The sequence below is a fragment of the Rhinolophus ferrumequinum genome (genome assembly GCF_004115265.2).
Source record: "Rhinolophus ferrumequinum isolate MPI-CBG mRhiFer1 chromosome 15 unlocalized genomic scaffold, mRhiFer1_v1.p scaffold_54_arrow_ctg1_1, whole genome shotgun sequence".
Classification (NCBI taxonomy): Eukaryota; Metazoa; Chordata; class Mammalia; order Chiroptera; family Rhinolophidae; genus Rhinolophus; species Rhinolophus ferrumequinum.
Window position 1 is genome coordinate 767,956 of NW_022680357.1, and position 23,688 is coordinate 791,643.

The window sequence follows — 23,688 nt, forward strand, 5'->3', positions numbered from 1 at the left end:
GAAATCAGAGCGGGAACCCACTGGCCCTGCTCGGATCTTGCCGTCCGCCACACCCCGGGCGCCCGATTAGATAGAATTCGCTCCACTTTCTCCCCAGCGCTTCTAGGGCTGTGAGCCACCGCTCCACTTCCGGCCACCCTCGCGTCCCATCCTGAGCCATCCCTCCACTTCCGGCCACCCCTCGCGTCCCATCAGGGTGTAGGCATTCTCCAGTGCCCTCTGCTCGTCGTTCCGTCCCACGCAGCTCGAGTCACTCCTCGGGGGGAGTGTGCCTTCCCCGGCTCCTCGGACTTCCGCCCACCCGCTCTCGCCAGACTGAAGCCACTTCCGGCCCTCCTGGCGCCTTCCGCAGTTCTCTTCCGGGTGATGGCGGCCCGGTGCCCCGGATGCAGCCCTAGCGGAAGCTTCGCTCCTTGCCTTCCCCCACCTTCCCGGGGTCCCTAGGTGAGCGCGCGCCGGTGGCACTGCTGGGGTCCCTGGGGCTCTGGCGCCTCTCATTTGTACACAGAGCCCGGCACAGTCGGGGGTCACCCCGCGGAATTGGGAGTTCGTCGCGGGGAGAAGCGGGGCGGCCAGGACGCCAGATCCCGGGTCCGCCCGAGCCTCACGAGCTCCGAGGGAACTGGCGGTGGGGGAGCAGCGGGTGTTAAGCCGGGGAGCGGCGTCGCGCCCGGGATGCCAGGGCTGGGGATGGGGGTGGTCACGTGGGGGAACTGCTCGGGGCTCCCGCCTCTCCGGCTCGGCTGCAGCCAGTCTGTCGGATGCCAGACCAGGTTCCGGGGCCTCTTGCCTGTCAACGCCCCTTTCGGCCCCTATTTCTGTACCAGGGGAAACAAACGTTTGCTGCGCTGGGGCCCTCTCGCGGCGAACCTCCTCCTCGCCCGGTTCCCTTACTCTGCGTCCTTTCTCTCAGCTCAGCTCGAGGCAGGTCCCTCGGTCCAGCCATGCCAAAGAGGAAGGTGACCTTTCAAGGCGTGGGAAATGAGGATGAGGAGGATGACATCAGTGTACCCAAGAAGAAGGTGAGGGGGCCAGACTCCTGCGTCGTAGGGAGGAGTGAGGGGGAGAGAAAAGAAACGAGGAGCCCGAAGAGGGAAAAAGCGTGGGATACAAAAAGGGCAGAAAGGAAAGGACTAGCTTCGCCGTCTTCTCTGAGAAATGGGTTTGGGAGATTGTCAGTTTGAGTCCAGATCCTAGAGCATTTTGAGGACTAAGCCGGTAGGTAACCTGCCTCTCTCGACCGGCTGGCTCCTGCTCACAGCTCGTGGACCCTGTGGCCGGGGCAGGAGGGCCTGGGAGCCGCTTCAAAGGCAAACACTCTTTGGACAGCGATGAGGAGGACGACGAGGAGGAGGGGTCCAGCAAATATGACATCCTGGCCTCGGAGGACGTGGAAGGTGAGGTCTACGGAAGCATTGATTCTGCTGCGGGAACGAACCGGCTTCTGGGACGTGGGCCAGGGCTCCTTCTGTCACCGTCGCATGCTTAGTGTGAAATGCCTGTGTTGGGTGCAGGTCAGGAAGCGGCCACACTCCCCAGTGAGGGAGGTGTGCGGATCACACCTTTCAATCTCCAGGAAGAGATGGAAGAAGGCCATTTTGATGCGGACGGCAACTACTTCTTGAACCGAGAAGCTCAGATCCGAGACAGCTGGCTGGACAACATTGACTGGGTATGGCTCGGGGGCTGGCGGGGCCGGGCCGGAGGCGGCAGGTGCTTGGGCTCTGCGGGCAGTTTGTCAGAAATAATCTCCGTGTTCTCTCTCACGGTACAGGTGAAGATCAAGGAGCGGCCACCTGACCAGCATCCACCATCGGACTCCGACGAGGAGGATAACTTGGGCCAGACACCCATGAGCGCCCAGGCACTCCTGGAGGGCCTCCTGGAGCTGCTGCTGCCCAGAGAGACAGTGGCTGGGGCCCTGAGGCGTCTGGGGGCCAGAGGAGGAGCCAAAGGGGGCAGTAAGGGGCCCGGACGGCCCTCTTCCCCCCAGCGCTTGGACAGGCTCTCGGGGTTGGCTGACCAGATGGTGGCTCGGGGCAACCTTGGTGTCTATCAGGAGACAAGGGAACGGCTGGCCATGCGTCTGAAGGGGTTGGGGTGCCAGACCCAAGGACCCCCTGACTCCATCTCCCCACCTTCTCTGGACATGTTTGCTGAAGAAGTGGCAGAGGAGGAGCTGGTGACCCTGTCCCCTGCCCAGAGAGGTGAGCTTGAAGGGCAGAGGCGGGGTCTTGTGGGCAGGGGCATGGCGCTGGAGGCCCACACGGCTTTGCCTGTGATTGTAGAAGCAGAGTCGCTCGGAGACGGGCTGGAGGACGTGATGTGGGAGTATAAGTGGGAGAACACGGGGGATGCTGAGCTGTACGGGCCCTTCACCAGCACCCAGATGCAGGTAAACCCCTTTTCGCCTCCTTTCTGCCCTCGCACCCATCAGTCCTCCACCAGCTCTGCCCTCTCTCCCCGCAGACCTGGGTGAACGAAGGTTACTTCCCGGATGGTGTGTATTGCCGGAAGCTGGACCCCCCTGGTGGACAGTTCTACAACTCCAAGCGTATTGACTTTGATCTGTATACCTGAGCCTGCCGAGGGCCCAGTTTGGGGGCCCCTTCTTTCATGGACTCTGGAGGAGGCCCCAGCTGCCTCAGGCAATGAGGATATCGGGGGCCTCTTTTCAGTCAGTTTTCTTTCCCAATAAAAGCCTGTAGTTGTGTATTAAGGCCTCGGCTGTGCTGATGGCCGGAAGCCAGGGATCCCCTACAGCCCCTTTGGACTTGTTTCAGCCCTTGACTGTTTCCTCATGAAGTTCTTCTGTGGGAGTTTCTGGTCCCTTGAACCATCTCACCGTTGACCAATCCTAGAGGCAGAGCCAGGATGTCAGGTGTCCTGTGGCCTCCCCACCTGGCCTCTGCTTACCACCTAAAAATCCCTTCACGCACATACTATTCTCCGGTACCCTCTGGGGGTTCCTGTTGCTGTTCTGAGGTCTTTGGCTTTTAGGATCTCAGTTAGCATGTCCTGGCAGCCACTACAGAACGGAACTCCAGAAGGGGCGTTTTAGGCCTCGAAGGGCTGGGACAGCAGTTGGGCGTGAGCAGGAAGCCTAGTACTCACTGGCTCCCACTGTCTCAGGCTCCTTAAGTGACATGCAGGCTCAGTGTTAGCACAAGGTCACCTGATCCTGCCACCCATCGACTAGGCACAGAGTAGGGCAGCATGTCATTGGAGGGGCACACAGTGAGTCAGAGGCCAGTAGGCTCGCTTCCCAGACGTTTTTTGGTACTAGGTCTTTTCTGTCTGGCTTTTGAGGCCGTGAAGCTTCCAGGACCTGGGCTCCCATCCTGTGCCTGGCGTAGGGCTAGTCAGTGCCTTGAGGGAACTGAGATAACTGGGCTGGTCCCTTTCCAGGAATTCAGAGTCGGGAAGGGAGGCAGACAAGTGTAATTGTGTAGTCTACACCTAACCACCCCCAGCGACCCTCCCACCCTCACCAGTGCTGCCTGAGGCTGCCTCCTCTGCACCCAGACAGAACTGATTCTAACGCTTCCCAATTTGTAATCACAGGAGAGCTGTGAAATTATCCTCAGATTCAGACTAGGTTGGTCTAGGCTGTGGCCTCGTGGTGGGTCTTTTAACAGCTCCCAGGTGTTTCTAGTGCGTGGTCAGGTGGAACGCTACTGAGCCTGACCCATGACAGGTTACCCCGGGGCGAGGGGCTGGTGCCTGGACCCTGCCGTGGTGACAGGGCTGAGGGCTGAGATGTGTGAGGCCAGGGCACTGGTGGAATCTGTCAGTTACACGAGAGCCGAGCACCAGAGCCGTGGGACCCACGGGGGCCCCGAGGTATAGGAGCTAGGCCAGGAACTAGGAAAGATGGGTACGCGTCCCCGATGTTTTAGTGAGGCCTCCAACTTTTGGAACAATTGGACCCGCTCCAGTGTCAGGCCAGACCTGGTTTGCATTGACTCCAAGATGTTCAGATGACTTGTTTTGTGTCATTCAGAAGGGAAGCCCTGCCAGTTATAGTTGTAAGATAGCAATTAAAAGGTGCATCCTGATTTCAGAAATGTTCAGAAAAGCAGGTGTCTTAGGATCAATGAAATAACCGTGTTCAGCTTTCTCTTCCCCCAGTGATTGACTCACGGAAGGTGCTTAGTGTTTGGCCAGTAGACGGACGCCCAGGGTGTAGTCCCTGAGTGTTCCCCAGGCACCCCGGTTCCACCTGTCCAAAACTGACCTCTTCCCCTCACAACCTGCTCCTGTGTCCACCTCCCTGATGACACCTTCTATGGGCAGAGTAATGGCTCCGCAAAGATGTCCACATCCCGGGAATATGTGACCTTCATGGCAAAAGAGGCTTTGCAGCCGTGATGAATGGTTTTGAGATGGGGAGATGATTCTGGATGATTGAGGTGGCCCCAAATGTAATCACAAGGACCCCTATAAAGTGAAGGGGAGTCAGGAGAGTCAGAAGTAGCTGAAAATGTCACGCTGCTGGCTTTGAAGATGGAAGGGCCGTGTGCCAAGGCATGCGGAGGCCTGTGGAAGCCGGAAAAGGCAAGAAAACGGATTTTCCTATCTCCACAAAGAAACGCAGCCCCCGCTGGCAGGACTTGAGCTCAGTCAAAACCATTCTGCACTTCGGACTGCCAGACCTTAATAAAATGTGTTGTTTTGAGCTACCAAGTTTGTCATTTGTTAAGCACCAAGAGGAAACTAACACCTCCACCCAGCGCACGCCTCGCCCCTCGTGAATAGATGTCACCAAGTTCTCTCTGTGACCATCTCCCTTTCCTACCAACACTTCAGCGTTTTATATTTTACACTAATTTTGTAGGTTTACAGAAATAGCATGGCGTTCACTCAGTTTCCCCTATTTTAACGTCTAGTGGTGCGTTTGTTACAACTAATGAACCGATGGTGTTTCAACGATGAACAATCTAACAGATTCGGGAGATCCACTCAAAGCGTACAATTCAGTGGTTTTTGGTATATTCACAGGGTTGTGCAATCATCAGTACAATCTAATCTTAGAACATTTTACCCTAAAAGCAGCCCCACCCATCAGCCGTCCCTCTCCATTACTCCCCACTGCCCCCTCACCCTCCATTCCCTAGCAATCACTAATCTACTTCCTGTCTCTCGATTTGCCAATTTTGGGCATTTCCTACAAATAGAATCATACAACAGGTGGTCTTTTGTGTCTCATGTGTCAGCTTTCACTTGGCATGTTTTTGAGATTCTTCCATGTAACACGTAACAGTACTTTATTCTTTTTTATTATTGAATAATATTCCATTATACAATATGTTACTCTTAACGAAACCTCATACTTTACTTGGATTTCACAAATTTTTCTCTCATGTTCTTTTTCTGTTTCAGAATCCCCTCTGAAACCATATTACATTTAGTTGTCATGCCTCTAGTTTCCCCTGGTCTGACAGATTCTCAGACTTGTTTGCTGACTTTGACAGTTCTGAGGAGTGCTGCTTAGGTCATTTGTAATACATTCCTAAAATGGGGGCTTCTCTGGTATTTTTCTCATGATTAGGTTTGGTTACCGGTTTTGGAGAGGAAGACCATGGAGGTGAAGTTCCTTGCCTTTTACTAGAAACCTGTCATGGCTCCACGTTGCCCTCAAGACGACGTTCACAAGCTTGAAGCTGACGCGGGTCTTCCAGGGCCCGGCTGAGCCAGCCCCTCGCGTTGCACATCTGCCCTTGTTTCCCGTCTCCCTGCTCTCCCCTGACACCAGGCTCCAGCCTGCTCCCAAGAAGGCCAGGTAATTTCACTTCTCCAGGCTGGGCCAGTGTTGCCTTCTTCTCTCTCCTGAGTCTCTGGGAAAGACCAGCTAATATTCCTGTTGTGTCTTAGCTCTAGACCTCCTTTCCCTAACGGCATCTAACTCCTGCTCTCCACTTCCCAGGCTGCTTAATTCTTCCATGGCGCCCAGCAGCACAAATGTCTGACACGACACCCAGAGCAGTTTCTCCTGGCCTGTCTCCACCACTTAGCCTGAGACGGGCTCAGTGGTGCTGAATGAACCGGGAATGAGCCGTTCCTCCCTGGTCCTGTGTGTCAGGGGGATGGCCTCCTCCTGAGTCAGGCCGGAGAGTGGAGACCTGTGGGACCGTTTGCTGCCCCAAAGGGATGAGGTGTGACCTGGGTGAGCAGTGGATAGGTGTCTAGACCCAAGAGTTTCTCGGGGGCAGGGTGGAGGAGTCATTAGGGTCATTCTAACTCCTGGTTGTGTCACTTAGCCATGGGCAAGGTCATGGGGGTTCAAGGTCAAAGCTGCAGATGTCACTGCATCCAGGACACCAGAACCTCTGAAATACAGCCTCTTGCCTTTGCCAGGCCATTTTCCAGGGACGTAGCAGGAGTGGGGGAAGGTGAGTCTGGGCACCCCTGGTTGCGGGCTGGGGTATCACTGCCCTGGGCATCTTGTGGGACCTGAGGAAGCCCCCAAAGGGGTTAAGATGGATGAAGGGCCACGTTCTACAAAGCCTGAGGAGTTTAGGGGAGTCTTAATGCCTCTGACACATATGCCACCCCTTCTAGACCCACCAACTGGCTGATGCGTCGTTACACAGTCAGTGACCCCCAGGCCCCCAGGCAGTGGGGACGCCTGACCCTGAGCCGCTGGCCTTCTCTTCCCCCAGCCGGAACACAGCTGGAGCTGCCCAGCTCTCCCTGAGGGCAAAACCCGAGAGGCTTCCTCCAGGAAGGCTTTCCTGATCCCAGATTGGAGTCGGAGCCCCTGTGATATGGTCCCATAGGTCCTTGTGCTGTCCCTTTGTAACCCTTATCCTTGGGGCTTCAGTAGTTCCCACGAGAGCTGGAACCATGGGGAGCCTGTCTCCCCAGCACGGAGTGCCATGCCTGGCACATAGTAGATGTTCAATAAATACTTGTTGAACAGGGTTTAGAAAGGTGGTCTGAGGTGGAGGCCAGGCCTGCTTAGATCCCCTCAGTCTCAGCATAGAGATACTGGCCCAAGGGAGCAAATGGAGAACTGGCTCCAAAGGGACCAGGCTGCGAACGTTTTCCTTTTTGTTGCTGTTGTTGGGTGTTGTTGTTTTTTTAAAGATTTTATTGGGGAAGGGGAACAGGGCGTTATTGGGGAACAGTGTGTACTTCCAGGACTTTTCCAAGTCATTATCCTTTCAATCGTAGTTGTGGAGGGTGCAGCTCAGCTCCAGGTCCAGTTGCCATTGTTAGTCGCAGGGGGTGCAGTCCACCATCCCTGGTGGGAGTCGAACCGGCAACCTTGTGGTTGAGAGGACAGCGCTCCAACCCACTGAGCCATCCTGGAGCTCAGTGGCAGCTCATTGACTTCATTCTAGTTGCGGAGGGCGCAGCTCGCTGGCCCATGTGGGAATTGAACCAGCAGCCCCATTGCCCAGAGCTCGTGCTCTAAGCAACTGAGCCACCCATCCGCCCCACGTTCTCTTCTCTATACCGTCTTCTTATCCCGTGCTCCAGCCCAGCCAGCCGGGCCCCCTTCTGCCTCTCTTTCGTTCAAGGTCTCCCCTCTTCGTAGAACACCCACTCTAGGCCACAGAGCCCTTCCACATGCCCTCATATGTGGTCCTTTGTGCCCACCTTCTTGCACTTGCTGTAATGTTTTCAAGGTTCCCCTATGTTGTAGCGTGTGTCACTATTTCATTCCCTTTTAAAGCTGAGTAATATTCCATTGTCTGGACAGACCACATTTTGTTCATCCGTTCCTCAGTTGATGGACATGTACGTTGTTCCGCTTCCTGGCAATTGTAAAGAATGCCTCATGGACAAGTTTTTGCATGTGTGTAAGTTTTTATGTTTTCGGTTCTCTTCGGTATATACCTAGGAGTGGAATTGTTGGGTCATGTGGTTATGCCTGTCTGGTCTAAAACACTTAGTATTTTGAGGAACTGCCAAATTTTTCCAAAGTGGTTGCAACATTACATGTTTCCATCCACATGTGTCTTAATGTTTAACCCTTTTATGCGTGTTAGAATCATTATGGATCAGTGACGGTTTAAACTGGATTCCCAACTATGTAAAGCAGATAAAAGTGCCGTGGTTTTGACCATTGTGGGGCATGTACCAGTTAATTCCAGCAGGAAACAGAATCCAACTCAGATCCTTCTAGAGCAGTGCTGTCCAATGGAACCTTCTGGAACGACTGACATTTCTGTATCTGAACTGTTCAGATACTGGCCACTAGCCACCCATGTTGGCTACTGCACACTTGCAATGTGGTTAGCGCAAAGGAGGAACTGCATTTTAAATTGTATTCATTTACATTCAAATACCCACAAGTGGCTGGTGGTTATCATACTGAATGAACAGCACAGTTCTAGAAGCTTTGATGTAGGCACTCCTTGTAACAATGTGGGTGTGGTTAGAAGAACCTGCAAGGGATGTGGAAGCACCCAGAAGCTATCAACAACGGACAACTGTTGTGACCTTTAGGACTGAAGGGGAAGGGGAAGAAATCGTGTCACTGAAACTCAGTGACAGTTGGAGATACAGAGGAGTGTAAAATTCTGATCACCAATTCCTGTGTGTGTAGGAGGGAGGGGGCGGGGGTAACTCTGTGCCAGAAACAAGGACAAAGATGAAATACGGTGTTCGTGCTATACATCACAATACCACAATGGGACGCCTGACAGATGCTGCAGATGTGGGCAGGGAGATGAAACCTCCGCCGGTCACGTGAGCAGAGCAGGAAGGGAGCGGGAAGAAAGGCCCTCTCTCTCTTCTCTCTCCCCAGATCTCCAGCCTGTCCTACTTTTAGCTGAACCTAAGTGGAAGCCAGAGGGCAAGGGCGCCTCCAGGGCAAAGAACAGGGCAGAGACCCATCTGGGGGGTGGGGCAGATGACAACCAGCCCGGGGTGATCAGCCCCAGAGCACCACCTCTGAGCCCTAGGGCTCTGAGGAACCACTTCCCACGTGGAACAAGTCACACTGAACAGATGCCTGGGGTAGGGACAGGTGAGGACCCCTGGAGGTCAGATAGCTTCTGACGGATCTTTGCAGAGATTCTTAATGGCTGAGGTAGGAGAAGAAAAAAGAAATTAAACTCCGTGCCAGGGCTTGCCGTGAGCTGGGTGATTTCACTGGTATTTTCTTATTTAACCTCTTAACAGCTCTGGAGAGGGCAGCACGCTTACCTTTGATTTAGGGCAAGCAGTTGGTGACAGCTATTCGTATCTCGACATTTTTCCAGTGTGGAGGAAGGCCTGCTGCAGTATATGCTAAGCACTCCATTTATTGCTCAGGGGCTGGGGTAGATCCAAAATCATGTCTTTACTGGCCAGTACCTGGGTGACCAGGTCCTCCAACTTTCAAAATCAGGACTCCGAGCACCTGTGGCTGTGCCAACACACAGATCTGCCCTGTCTCAGTGTGTGGGAATCCTCATAGACCTCCAGGTCCGACCTCAGACTCCCAACGCTCCAGCTCTTCTTAAAGCTCAGATGACAGAGTATGGCTTCCGAGCCTGAGTGAACACTAGTTAACGTCTCTAAATATTCTAAATTACGGCCACAGGTCCAATGAGACCAACAGAAGCCTACAGAGATGACTGTAAAGGAGCCCAGCAAGATCGGCACTAAGGTCCGGTTTGGAAGGCTGGTCCTACCTCTTACCAGCTGTGTGACCTTAGGCAAGTCACTTAGCCTCTCTGAGCCACCCTGGCCCTCTCTGTAATTGGAGTAGCACCATTTCACATGTCAGTGCTGGTTCTCGTACCTTCATAAACACTCACTCTTGAGGTGAACTCATCCAGACTCATGGCTTTAAACACCATCCAAATGCCTGTGTCCCCCAGATTTACATCTTCAGCAAGGGCCCTCCTGTCAGCTTCAAAACTGCTTACTTGAGGCCTCCACTTGGGTGTCTCAGAGGCTCCCAAACTCAGCATGTCCCCATACGAACTCGTTTATCTTCTCCAACCTGCTCCGCGCCCCCACATTCCCATATCATAAAATGGCAATTCAACTCTTACAGTTGGTCAGGCCCAAAATTTTGGTGGTGTCTTCGAGCCTCTCTCTCACCCCCACATGCAATATGTTAAGAAACCCCTGTTGGTTCTACCTCGAGATATGGGTCAGCTGAGTCCTTCTCTCCACATCTGGGACCATCCCGGTTCAGACCAGGTCATCGCTCACCTGGCCACGTGCAGACGCCCCCTCGCTGGTTCCCAATCAGTCTTCCCTGGTAGCAGCCAGACGGAGCCTTTTCAAAGGCAAAGCACCCCCAACAGCTCTCCATGAACTCAGAACAAAAGTCCTTCAGAGGATCTGAAGTCACATCAAAGGATCTGGACCTTCCTCCCGCCCTCACCGACCTGCTCCAGCCTCACTGGCCACCTTGGGGTTTCCATCACTTGCCTAGCACGATGGGTTTCAGGGTCTTTGACTTGGCTTTGCCCCCCTCTGGAATTCCCTTCCCCAGGGATCCATGGTTGGCTCCCTCGCTTCCCTCAGGTTTCTGCTTAGACATCACCTTTTCAGAGAGGCCTTCTTGGAGAAAGGACAATTTCCTATTCCTCCCTTCCTGCTTTATGTTCCTCCATAATTCTGGACATTACCTATTTGTCTAGAGTCTCCGTCTCTTTTCGGGAGGTCAGTTCCCGGAGGACAGATTACTCGCCATTTTCTTTGGTTCATTACTATATCATATGCCTGACACATGGTTAGTGTTCGACAAAATTTGTGCAATACATGAGCAAATTAAACAACATTGGGACCTTTATTCCCATTTTAAAGGTCAGGAAAACGGAGGCCCAGAAGGGGGCCCAAGTATACACCACCATTGACGGCGGGTGGAGTCACCTCCAAGCTAGTCTGTCTGACGCCACGGCCCAGGCCCTTTCCCAGGACTGAAAGGTTGCTCACCAACCATTACGGCCTTGACATCAGCTGGCACGAGGTACGTTCTCACATGAAAATCAGTTTTGGAAGGGAGTGCCGAAAAACCACTGGACTCTTCTGAGGAACTACTGTTTCCTCCTTTTTAATTAGGAGAACTCCTCATGCAAATTGTTCCTTTTGGGGTTGGCCCCTCGGAGTCAAATGTGGAGTTGGTTACTCTACTCAAGCCTTTCTTAGGCTTGAATGTTTTTCTCTCATTTTTATTAACCCCATCGTCTATGTTCTTTGCTTTTGATTGAGATATAATTGACATACAACATTGTATTAGTTTCAGTTGTACAACAGAATGATTTGATGTTTGTGTATATTATGAAATGGTCGTCACCACAATAAGTCTAGTTAACACCCATTACCACACGGTTACGATTTCTTTTTCTTGTCATGAGAACTTTTAGGATCTACTTTCTTCGCAACTTTCAAATGTACAATACAGTATATTAACTAGAGTTACCGTACATTAACTAGAGACACCTGTTTTGTCCACCCCGCCTTTGGCAACCACCAATCTGTTCTCTGTATCAACAAGTTTGGTTTTTTGTTTTGTTTTGTTTTTTAGATTCCACGTATAAGTGATATCATACAGTATTTGTCTTTCTCTGTCTGACTTAGCATAATGCCCTCAAGGTCCATCCATTTTGTCACAAATGGCAAGATTTCCTTTCTTTGTTTTTTTTTTAATGGCTGAATAGTATTTCATTATATACATATGCACCACATTTTCTTTATCCATTCATCCATTGTTATCCATTGATGGACGTCTGAGTTGATTACTAGGACTTTGTAATATAGTTTGAAATTAGGAAACATGATGCCTCCAGCTTCATTCTTCTTTCTCAAGGTAGTTTTGGCTATTTGGGGGTGTTTTATGGTTCCATATAATTTTAGGATTGTTCTATTTCTGTGGAAAATACCATTGAAATTTTTCAATGTCATTACTGAATCTGTAGATTGTATTGGTTTGTATAACGTTTTAACAATATTAATTTTTCTAATCCATAAGCATGGAATATCTTTCCATTTATTTGTGTCATCTTCAATTTCTTTCATCAATGTCTTATAATTTTCAGTGTATAGGTCTTTCACCTCCTTGGTTAAATTTATTCTTAGATATTTTATTCTTTTTTTACAATTAAATTTATTGGGGTAACACTGGTTAATAACATATATATTTCAAGCACACAACTTTATTACACAGCATTTGTATACTCTATTGTGTGCTCACCATCTAAAGTCTAGTTTCCTCCCTCCCATATATTGGACCCTTTACCTTCTTTGTCTTTCCCCTCTGGTAACCACCATTCTTTTGCCTGTATTTATGAGTTTGTCTTTTGTTTTTTTGTTGTTTTGTTTGTTTGTTCATTTGTTTGTTGTTTTTTTGTTTTATAGCCTATATATGAGTGAAATCATATGGTTCCTGTCATTTTCTGTCTGACGTATTTCACTTAGCATAATACTCTCAAGGTCCATTTATGTCATAAATGGCAATATTTCATCTTTTTTATTGCTAAGTAATATTTCACTGTTTATATGCATGACATCTGCTTTATTCAATAATCTGTCAAAGGACAATTAGGTTGTTTTATTATTTTTGATGCAGTTGTAAGTGAGATTGTTTTCTTAATTCCTCTTTCTGACAGTTTGTTATTAATGTACAGAAATGCAACTGATTTTTGCATATTGATTTTGTACCCTGCATCATACTGAATATTACATATTTCACTGAATTCATGTATTAGTAAACTTCACTGAATTCATGTATTAGTTCTAACAGTCTGTAGGGTTTTCTATATATAATATGTCACCTGAAAAATAGAAACAGTTGTACTTCTTCATTTCCAACTTGGATGCCTTTTATTTCCTTTTATTGACTAACTACTACTCTGGCGAGGACATCCAGTGCTGTGCTGAAGAAAAGTGGTGAGAGTGGCATTCTGATCTCGTTCCTGATCTTAGAGGAAAAACTTTTCACTTTTCACTACTAAGTATGATGTTAGCTGTGGGTTTGTCATATATGCCTTTATTATGTTGAGGTATGTTCCCTCGATACCCACTTTGTTGCGAGGTTTTTTAAAATGATAAATATTTATTTTTGTCAAATGCTTTATGTGCATCTATTAAGATGGTCATATGATTTTTAGCCTTCATTTTGTGAATGTGGCGTGTCATATTGATTGATAGGAGAATACTGAACCATCGCTGAAACAAATCTCAATTGATAATAGTGAATGATCCTTCTAATGTATTGTTGAATTCAGTTTGCTAATATTTTGTTGAGAATTTTTGCGTCAATGTTTATCAGGGATCTTGGTCTGTAATTTTCTTTTCTCGTGATGTCCTTGTCTGATTTCAGTATCAGGGTAATGCTGGCCTTGTTAAATTAATTTGGAACTGTTTGCTCCTCTTCTATTTTTTGGAAGAGTTTGAAAAGGATCCGTATTAATTCTTCAAATGCTTGGTAGAATTCACCAGTGAAGCTATTTGGTCCTGGACTTTTGTTTGTTGGGATGTTTTGATTACTGATTCAATCTCCTTACTAGTAATTAGCCTGTTCAGATTTTCTATTTCTTCATGGTTCACCCTGGGTAGGTTGTGTGTTCTAGGAATTTATCTGTTTCTTATAGGTTGTCTAGTTCATTGGTGTATAATTGTTCATAGTTGTCTCTCATGATCCTTTGTATTTTTATGGTATCAGTTGTAATGTCTCCTCTTTCATTTCTGATTTCATCTATGTTTGTGGACTCAGCTGCCTCCTATTTGTCAAGAAGGAGTTAAGTCATAAATGACATCTTTGGGGCTGTGATATGCTTGGGTGTGGGTCTTCTTTCATTGGGCAGGCACTAGATGGGCTTTTCAGTCTGAAGATGTATGTTTTTCAGCTGAATGAGAGTTATTTCTCTGATAATTATTTTATGTTATTTCTCTGATAAGTATAATTATCCCCCTTCCAGTTTTTTGGTTCTCTCTTCCTGGAATGGTTGGCTTGGGCCTCATGGACTGATCTGTTGTTTCTTTCTGGTGAGGGCTACTCACTGTTCACCAAAATCCAATTATCCCTTGGTCCCCATGGGAAACATGACTGAACTACATTTCCCAGCCTCCTTTGCAGTTAGGCATGGTCATCCAACTAAGTTTTCACCAACAGAATGTGATGGAATTGATGTGTAGGACTTCTAGTCTTAGTCCTATGAAAATGGGCAAGACATGCTTCCTCTACGTTCCCTTTTTCTGCCTGCTACTTAGAACTCAAGACAGCAGATTCATCCATGCCCTAGTGGATGGCAGAACAATGGCTAGGAAGGGGCTGGGTCTTGGAATGAAGTGAGATGCAGAGCTGCCTTACCAACCACTACCATTTAACCTGGACATGTCCCATGAAAGAGAATAATTGACTTTGTTTTTTAGGCCACTTCATCATTATATCTCTTTGTTCCTGCATCACAGCTTTACCTGTAATAATGCAGTCTTATATATCGTCTCACATTTTCTCCCCCACCTCTCACTTTTTTGGAGTTCTATTTTCTGGGATAGTTCCTTGATTTTATATTCCAACAATTTTATCAATTCAGTATCACAGTTTTTAATTCCGAAGAATTCAGTCTTGTACTCTATGTCTTTTCCTAGCATTCTGTCCTTATTTTTTTTAATTTGTTTTTAGTTTTCAATTACAGTTGACATACAATGTTATATTAGTTTCAGGTGTATAACATAGTGATCAGACATTTGTATACCTTACAAAGTGATCACCCAGTAAATCTAGTACCCATCTGACAGTGACAATCAAGAATTTAGACCAGCCAACGTTTGCGTGGGTTAGGATCGCTTGCACTGTTCCGAGCTCTCTTTATGTCCTAGCTCCTGAAACCTCAGAACAAGGCTGCCAGGCAGGTACAATTAGCGTTAACCTCTACTCACGAACCAGGAAGTTTATATTTGTTGCCCAAGGTTACACACTCCATCAGTGGTTAAGCCTGGGCTGGCCCCGAGTTTACCCCTCATCCACTGTGCCGTTGCTCCTGACAACTGATACTGAAAATGACTACAGAGGGCTATGATCTAAAGTCACAAAAGCATTTTAGCTACAAAGGGCCGAAAAAGAGGGATGGAGCTGACCTTGGAGGTTGGTAGGGGCCAGGGGGTCAAATACTCATCTGTTGAGCTGGAAGCCAGTAGATGAGGGCAGGCAAAAGGGTCTATCAAGAAACAGCAGAGTGAGCATATTGTTTGAGGATATGGACCCACCAGAAAAACTGAGACTAGAATAAGTTAAAAGGATTAAAAAACGGTTTCTTTCCAGGATCACGACTTGGAAGAGAAAGGGGTATATCACCATTCATGATAAGCGCTCTGTGCTTACAATACGCATGACTTTGATAAAAATTAAGCAACAATTATGTTCAGTGAATAACTTAGTACATAAACGTCTCTCTGACAAGAGGGAAATTTCTCTGAGGACAAGGGCTGCCTGCCTGGTCAGTTCCCTTCCTGGAGAGATGGGATGGGAAGAAAGGGCCCCAGGCTCCAAAGCAAACCCAAATCCCATAGCCCTGGAGTCTGCCCTTGACCCGGGGCATCAGAATGGGACTTCACAACTTGTCTCTTATCACATCAGTTATTATTAACTGTGCTTTTATTAAGGGCCCCACACTATCTAATTTAATCCTCCCAAGAACTTCAAAAAACAGCATATGATATCATCCCTATTTTACAGATGAAGAAACTGAGACAGAGATGAAATGACTGACCCATGGCCACACAGAGAGTACACAGGGCAGCTCAGGCACCCCAACTCCTCTTCTGTGGCTTTCCTGGCATCTGGCTTAGGGGTGGGGAGGGGCAGGCCCTCTGGTGCCAGCTCCTTCCTGTCTGCTTTGGTGTCTGGCTGGAAATGGCCCCTCAAATACCTGCAGAAGGTCACGGCTAAAAGTCCAAACCCTGGTGGCGATGGGGGCCTGTGCCGGGAAGGGGTATTATCTTCAGAACACACGAGTTGTTCCTATCACTCGTGAGCATGCAAACCTCTGATGACCCTGGGTGACCTCCTGGTCCATGGCTGGGCGGGGCCTCCACAGCTCCAGGAACACCCAGTGTTCCCATTTTCATCCCCTCTCCCTCCACGCCAGGTCCATAGTCTGTGCTGGTCAGACCCTGTTTCTTGAGTGCTTCAGGCTAGAGCCTGGACCCACCTAAGTCCTCTCAGGTCTCCCCAGGTTTGGGGTCCCACATCGACCCTGGGGAACATATCACTTTGTGGGCAGCTGTTGGGTTAGGGTGACAATTTTGTCAAACATGAATTTTGCTTCAGTGATTTTTTTAAACTTTTAACTTATTTTTCTTTTTTCTTTTTTTTCATCTTTTTAAAATTTCTTTTCAGTGATTTTTTTAAAGATTGGAAAATTAGGAATCTTCATGCAGTCTTAGGAATACTTTTATAGATTTTTTTTTTTTTTAGAATTCAATAATTTTTTAAACCTCCAAGTACTTGGCAGCCAATTATCCCTACTTGACTGTTTGCAACAGCAAAATGTTGAAACAACCTAAAAGTCTGAAAACACCTAAAGGTCTGACAATGGAATGCTTTCCTTCCTTCCTTTCTCTCTCTCTCTCTCTCTCCTTTTTCTCCCTCCCTCTCTCCCTCTCTCCTTCCTTTGTTAGTTTAGTTAAAAAAACGAACAGTGCAGAAGAGTATACATCATAAAATCTACGCAGTACAGTGAAATACATGCATGTGTAAACACAGACGAATTACAGATGTGCGTGCGCCGGTAGCGGTGTGGAGCTTTTTCATTTTACACCCTCCCGACTGTTGGAGGTGCCATCCCTGCATACTGCTGCTGCTATGCCAAGCACGCAAAGTCCTGCCCAGTGTGTACCCAGGCCATTTCTCAGGGCTGTGTTTGCAGTGTGTCACTGAGGGTGACACACTGGGGTCTCCCTTTAGGACAAAGCAGGCTTGTGGACCAGCTGCTCGGAAAGAGGAAAATTCCCCGAGCTCAGTGTTCTTCAGTTTGTGGGGCACGCCTGTGTGTGACACCCTGTGGGACTTGAGGGCCAGGGGAGCTGATGCAGACATAACACCCCTGCTGCTGGTTGTGCGGTGACTAACGGATTCCGGAGTCTCTGACCCAGGAGTCTCATGTCTTTGTGTCAGATTCGCTTGTCAGCTTGTGTGTGGGATACGATCTCAGTCGTTTCCATCACCTACCATGAACATTTATGATTACTTTTAATTACTTTTAATCAGTTTGGATTATTTGAAAAGAGAGGCAAAAAACCAAAACCATACACACACTAAAACTCAAAGCTTACAAATTAGAGGAAAGTCCGAAAACAAAGAAGACAATAAAGAACCTCTCCTCATAGCTGCCCTGAGAAACTTGGTTAATCCCTCAGGGGGTACCTTGCCAGACTGCTGTCCATACAGAGTCCCACATCTTTGTTAGTCTTCTGCAAAAATAAGATATAGTGTGAACTGCTTAGCAACCACATTGATTTCGTTAAGCACCCCACAACTGGGGACCACTGTGGTGACCTCTCCGCTTCTTCATAAATCCTCAAGACCTTATCAGGGATCTCTTGCAGCTTGCAAAGGCTTTCATTGCCCCCAGCACAATTCGGGGCTTCCTCTTGCACTAGTACTTCCTGGGAGCTCTTGGGACAAGAAATCGTGCCACCCTGGGTCCTGGCCTAACAGCTTGGGGTCTACAAATACAAAGGAAACCACCCTCCCCTCCCATTTCCTCCCCTGTACCCCCTAGATCTCAAGAGCATGTTCCCATCACCTAGGCTTTGATCCCCTTCCCGATCCCAGCTTCACCTCTTGCCATCCCATGTCCCAGCTAAGACTCAGGAATCCCCATTCCAGACTCCCTGCTCCCCCACGCCCAACTGCCTCAGCTGAGACCCCATAGCCCCTGGTACCATCCCAGACCCCGGAAAGAGTAAGTGATGGCGCTCTCATCATAGCAGCTGTAGGAACAGGGCGGGGCGGGCAGGATGCTGGGGTGGGGGGGGAAGGGTGGAGCCAGGGCCACTTCCTTTCCCCTTGGGGCCCGTTTGCCCAGTCCTGCCCCAGCCTCAGGAGGAGTTAGAGCGGCCTGGCCCCAGCCCTGTGCCCTTATCAAGTGAGCTGGTAAGGGGGTGTGACTTGGGGGGCAGGGGTCTCAGCAGACCCGGGAATGTGCCTAAGGCTTGAAAAGACTCTGAAAGATGATGGGAAAAGAGGATCAGGAGCCACTGGGGCTGAATGGGATCAGGGGAGACCAGGAAGGGAGGTGCTGCTGGAGTGCCAGCTGCCAAGGCCACAGGGGTCTATGGGATAGAGCTGACGGGAGAGCTGCCAGCATCGGTTCCCTTGCTATTTCTGATAATATAAAAGCAAGGGTGGAAAAAGCTGTTAAACCGCAGGTTAGGTCTGGCAGTTGGCAGGGAAGTGGGCAGGAGGGAAGGGCCTGGTCAGGTTCTCCCCCTCCCCCTCCAGGCTCCTTATATGTCCCATTTCTCCAACTTCCACACCTCAGATCCTGCCTCCTGCTCATGCCTGTGGTCATGAAAATGACTCTGCTTCTTCTCCTCTTTGGGAGTGTCTGGGCCGAAGATCTGGACATGACTCCATCCACACAGCCCACTCTTCCTGGGGTCTCAGCTACGCATCAGACCCTAACTCCTAACTCAATGACCTCCCACCATACAGTAACAAGCGTCCTTGGGGAAAATAACCAGATCACGCATCAGGTCATCACACCTCGCCATGCAACCAGTGACACGTCCTTTCTTGAGACTTCTACTGCTAACAGCTATGGCCCCTCCTTATCTGAGCCAGCAATCTCCCCGGAACCTCTCACCAACAAATCAATGGTCCAGGACATCTCTACTAAAACCAGTAACCCTGCTGTCCTAGCAGTGTCTGCTTCGGGAGGCTTCAATATGACTGGTGGAACCAACGCAACTAGATCTCTGGAGGCATCCAATGGGACCAATGAATCCACTGTCGCCATGGCAACTGCATCTCCAGAGGCATCCAGTGGAACCACTGGATCCACTGTCGCCATGGCAACTGGCTCTCTGGAGACATCCAATGGAACTGGATCCATTGTGACTACGATAGCTGGACCTCTGGAGTCCTCCAGAGGGACCATTGGACCCTCTGTCATCATGACAAGTAGCTCTCTGGAGACTTCTGATGGGACCAGTGAACCACCTATCACCATGGTAACTAGAACAGTAGAGATCTCCAAAGGGACCAGTGGACTCCCTGTCACCATGACAACTAGCTCTCCGAAGACCCCCAAGGGGACCAGTGGCTCCCCCATCTCCCCCATCTCCACGGTAGAAATATCCACCATACCTACCTCAGAGCCCCTAGGTTCATATAAGGGGACAAAAAACACCCTGCTGATGGCTGTGCTTGTGGCCATGCTGGTGGTGATTGTCCTCCTGGCATTACTCCTGCTCTGGCGCCAGCGGCAGAAGCGGAGGACCGGGGCACTGACGCTAAGCAGAGGTGCAAAGCGCAACGGGGTGGTAGATGCCTGGGTGGGGCCCGCCCCGGTGTCTGATGAGGAGGCTGTGATAACAACAGTGGGAGTGTCCGGTGGTGACAAGGGCTCTGGCGTCCCCGGCGAGGGTTCTGGCCGGCGGCCCACGCTCACCACTTTCTTTGGTCGAAGGAAGTCTCGCCAGGGCTCCTTGGCCCTGGAAGAGCTCAAAGCTGGGTCAGCCTCCAGCATAAAGGGGGAAGAAGAGCCTCTGGTGGGCAGTGAGGATGAGGTTCTGGAGTCCCCCATTTCTGATGGGCCAGAAGCGGGAGACGCGGAAGTCGTTTAGAGCCCGTGAACACCAAGCCTGGCGGTCAGAATCATTTCTCGCTTTCATCACCATCCTTCTAATCTTCACTCCAAGCTCATCATCTCTCAGCATCCTCACTCGGAATCCTCATCCCCCCTCTTAACCTGGGAACCCCCAGCAGCCCCCACACCCAACACGGGCCCCCAGCCCCGAAGCCAGGGCCTGCACCCACGGGAACAGCCTCATCAACCCAACTTCTCTCCATCACATTTTGGCCGATGTTTTTATCCTTGAAACCGGATGTTTGGTCTCCATAATGCCATCCTTCCTTGACTTACAATTTCTCAGAGGATTCCCCCAGGAACAGCAGAATCTGGGAAGAAGAAGGAAAGGACCAGCCAGCAAACTCCCACTTAGGATTACTCTGAAAAGCACATTTGACCCCATAGGTTAGGACAATCCTACCATGTTTCCCCGAAAATAAGACCTAGCCGGACAATCAGCTCTAGTGCGTCTTTTGGAGCAAAAAGTAACATAAGACCCAGTCTTATTTTACTATATATATGTAATATAAGACCGAGTCTTATGTTAGTTTTTGCTCTAAAAGATGCATTAGAGCTTATTGTCTGGCTAGGTCTTATTTACAGGGGAACGGTACTGGGTCACCTCATGAAGCTCCCTTATATCTGGGCCCCAGTGCTGTGTGCCAGACCAGGCTGGAGCATGGGCAGGGTGGCGCCTTCCAGAGGTGCTCTCGGGTGTACCTGTAACAGCACCTGGACTCTAGGCTGGCTCCTGCCCAAGCCACCCCCACATTCTCCCACACCTCTGGACTGAGGCCACCAAAGCCTTCAGCTGTTCTCCTCCCAAGAGCACAGGTGAGAAGGGTTCCTGGGCACGTGTAGTTCTTAGAAACCTTGCACCTGTGTGGGTCCATGCCTGGGTGCAGTTTGTACGCAAGAGGCAAGGATTTGGTGGTGTTTGTGAAGGGTAGCGTGAGTGCAGGGGGGCGGGAGGGAGGGCTAGGAAGGGCTAAGGACATGCCAGGCTAAGGAACTGCCGAGAACATGGTGCCATCTGTGCTCAGATGAGATGGAAGCAGCAGACTGAACTGTGTCTGCAGCCCAGGAAAAGAATGCCAGGCTTGAGAGACCATGTGTGTGACCCGAGTGTGGCTCTCCAGCTCGGCAGCTACATCCGCTCCTCTCAGCCTCCCCTCCACATGACGCAGGGGGAGAGCAGACGGATCGGCCAGGTAGTGGTGACGCTCCACTGTTGTGTGTTTCCATGTGTTGTGGTCGTTTTCCTTCCTTTCTCTAAGGATTTTCAGTGAGAGTGAACTGAGGCCGCTGGGACAGGCTGGCAGCACCAGGGGCTTCCCCTACAGCTCTGGATGGGCAGCAGGGAACAAGACCCAACTGGCTGTCTCTGAAAGCAGCCCAGGCAGCAAACAGGGGACCACAGGGTCTTTGGCAGTTGGAGTTTCCCCAGGGCAAAGAGGAAATTTGTAAACAGGAAGTTGTTGAGTCACAGGGTAAAGTGGCTGAGAGCAGACAGATTGACCTACAAAAACAGAGGCCAGTGGGAACTGTGGCAGTGTGACTGCCATGTGGTCTGGACCAGAGGACGGGCAGGAGACGGGGAAAGGGCCCAGAGGGTCAGGTCAGGAGGCGGAGGAGAGAAGGGCCGAGAGTGGCTGTGTATCCACCTGGCCACCACAGCCTGTGCCTGTGGGGACGGGCTGAGCTGGGGTGGACATCCAGCCTTCACCAGTCAGGCTGGGCACCCATGGGGCCATGTCTGGGCGTCTTTTCCCACTTCTCACTAGGCACTGCTTGGCCTGACTGTAGCCCCAAAACAGCAGACGCGAGTCCCAGAAGTCCCTTAGGGAAAACCCGCAATTGTTGTCTTGGATTGTCAAGTGCCCCGATTCAGCTTTAGAAAGTATTGTCTCTAGAAGAGGGTAAACGGGCTCTAATGTATGGTGATGGAAAGAGAACTGACTCTGGGTGGTGAGCACACAATGTGAGATATAGAGGATGTATACCTGAAATCTATGTAACTTTACTAACAGTTGTCATGCCAATAAACTTTAAAAAAAAAAAAAAAGAAAGACAGTATTGTCACTGAATTCAAAGGCCGTCAGCTCCACCTGTGTCCTTCGGCACATGCAGCCATTTTCTGAACCATTATTGGTTTCTGGGTCCTGGGCGAATCCCGCAGAGAAAGGGGTGGGAGTGGGGAAGGTACCCATTAGGGCTCTCTCAATCCCCCAAACATGTGACGGTGTCCCTCACTCATTAGCGTGTAGTCCCTCCATGTCCCTGTGTCACCTTTGTGGCTCCAGAGCCCAGGGCCTGGCACGTCGTAGCTCCCTAAGGTGTGTTTACTAAATGGAGGGATAAATGAATTAATGAATGAACAAATGATGGTTTTAAAGTCAACATGTGGCAAGATTCGATCTGTCTTTTGAGTGAATTTGGCATCCAGGACGATGGCCTGAGGGCAGTGTGGGCCAAGGTGGGGGCATTATTCCAGTGTGAGTGAGATCTAGTGGGAGTATGGCCTCAGGTGACACAAGAGGTCATGTCTGAAACCGGGGGTGCCAAAAAAGTATATACACCTGACTCGCATTCATCTTTTTTTATCGGTCTTCTATATTGAGGATTACCACTTTAATACAGTTTTTCCCTTTTTAAAAATGTGCATACATTTTTGGGGGCACCCTCTGTATTTATCCAGAGAACAAAATTTTAGAACTGATTGGCTATAGAGGGGACAGGGGGAAAGAATGAGGTTAGCCGTCAAGGTTTTCTGTTTGGGGAGATTGAGATGTTGACATCATTATGTGGCCATGTAGCGAGGTGAGCAGTTTGCGGGGAAACAGAATGAGTTCATCTTAGAAGAGTAAGGAGGGATGTTTAGAGATGATGGTTCGACACGTGAAGCTTGGGCGTGAAGTCGGAGCTGGAGATAGCGGTTTCAAAGTCATTTGAGTTTAGATAGCGATTTAAATAATGGTAGATGAACATATGCAGAAACGACAGCATTCAATGTGTAGAATGAGAAAAGGGGAGATCTGTGGAGAGAACTTAAGTGTGTTGGTCAGAGCAGGCTAATTGCATAACAAACAACCCCAAAACTCTAGACCAGGGGTGTCCACACTGCGGCCCGCGGGCCAACTGCAGCCCGCAATCCGTTTTTAATTGGCCCGCAGCAAATTCCAAAAACATATTTAGTTTACTTAAATAAACCAGGTGAGGCAATACGTACTTCACCTCGAGTGAGTGGCCCGGCTGTTTGTGTATCTTACCGCATGTGGCCCTGGGTGAAAAACATTGAAAAAAAGTTTGGACACCCCTGCTCTAGGGTATAACTCCAGAGAATTTTTCTTCCGTGTTTATATAACAGTTCTGTGCTGACATTTAGAGGATGACCTTCTGTAAGGTCATTCAGGGACCCTGGTTGCTTCCCTTTTGTGGCTCTGTCATTCTTGGGGAGGAGAAAGAAAGAGGAGGGTCATGGAAAGACTTTCATGGGCCAGGTCTGGAAGTGACACGTATCACTTTTGCCCGCCTTCCATGGGACAGAATTCAGTCATGGGGTGGCCTCGGTGCAAAGGAGGCTGGGAAATGTAGTGTCACTGGTGTACCCAGGAGGAAATGAGAACCCGTTCCAGCACTGAGGGAACACCGGAATTTGAGGGTTAGGTGTACAGCAAAGAGCCTTTAGAGAGAATCCTGGAGAAAATGAGGTCTAGGGAGAAAGTCGTTTGGAGAAGGGCTGTCAGGAGCAGGTCTGGACTAGAGTGGGGCAAGCAAGGTGCTAAGGCGCCAAATGGAACCTGACAGTGAGGCCCCCCCAGTTTGCATCCCAGGACCCTCTCGTGTGTCACCCGAGTCCCAGTCCTGGCAGGGTCACATGCTGCAGAGAAAGAAATGGGAGAGGGCTTGGAAGATGCGTGTGGATTGCCAATCAGGG

At 49.6% G+C, this 23,688-nt stretch overlaps 2 protein-coding genes across 5 annotated transcripts; both read left to right on the forward strand.

The window, feature by feature from the left end:
* The first annotated feature begins 286 nt into the window (after positions 1-286).
* Positions 287-4,682, forward strand: CD2BP2 (CD2 cytoplasmic tail binding protein 2). 3 transcript variants are annotated; one of them, XM_033101650.1, is made up of 7 exons: positions 287-444; positions 914-1,022; positions 1,262-1,397; positions 1,515-1,672; positions 1,775-2,207; positions 2,289-2,395; positions 2,470-4,682. In XM_033101650.1, the coding sequence occupies exons 2-7, from the start codon at positions 945-947 to the stop codon at positions 2,578-2,580; spliced, it is 1,023 nt and encodes a 340-aa protein (XP_032957541.1). In that variant the 5' UTR covers positions 287-444; positions 914-944; the 3' UTR covers positions 2,581-4,682. The 3 variants fall into 3 exon arrangements, with proteins under 3 accessions (XP_032957541.1, XP_032957543.1, XP_032957542.1); XM_033101652.1 differs by having other exon boundaries at positions 361-444; positions 919-1,022; XM_033101651.1 differs by lacking the exon at positions 287-444 and adding an exon at positions 605-628.
* Positions 4,683-17,911: 13,229 nt separating this feature from the next.
* On the forward strand, positions 17,912-21,784 carry SPN (sialophorin). 2 transcript variants are annotated; one of them, XM_033101654.1, is made up of 2 exons: positions 17,912-18,052; positions 18,441-21,784. In XM_033101654.1, the coding sequence occupies exon 2, from the start codon at positions 18,457-18,459 to the stop codon at positions 19,744-19,746; it is 1,290 nt and encodes a 429-aa protein (XP_032957545.1). In that variant the 5' UTR covers positions 17,912-18,052; positions 18,441-18,456; the 3' UTR covers positions 19,747-21,784. The 2 variants fall into 2 exon arrangements, with proteins under 2 accessions (XP_032957545.1, XP_032957546.1); XM_033101655.1 differs by having other exon boundaries at positions 17,974-18,044.
* Positions 21,785-23,688: the final 1,904 nt, after the last annotated feature.

Coding starts and splice junctions, on each gene's coding strand:
- CD2BP2 (XM_033101650.1), top strand. CDS start 945: ATGCCAAAGAGGAAGGTGACCTTTCAAGGCGTGGGAAATGAGGATGAG. Junction 1,398..1,514: donor GGCCTCGGAGGACGTGGAAG/GTGAGGTCTACG, acceptor TGTTGGGTGCAG/GTCAGGAAGCGGCCACACTC. Junction 2,208..2,288: donor CCTGTCCCCTGCCCAGAGAG/GTGAGCTTGAAG, acceptor CTGTGATTGTAG/AAGCAGAGTCGCTCGGAGAC.
- SPN (XM_033101654.1), top strand. CDS start 18,457: ATGCCTGTGGTCATGAAAATGACTCTGCTTCTTCTCCTCTTTGGGAGT.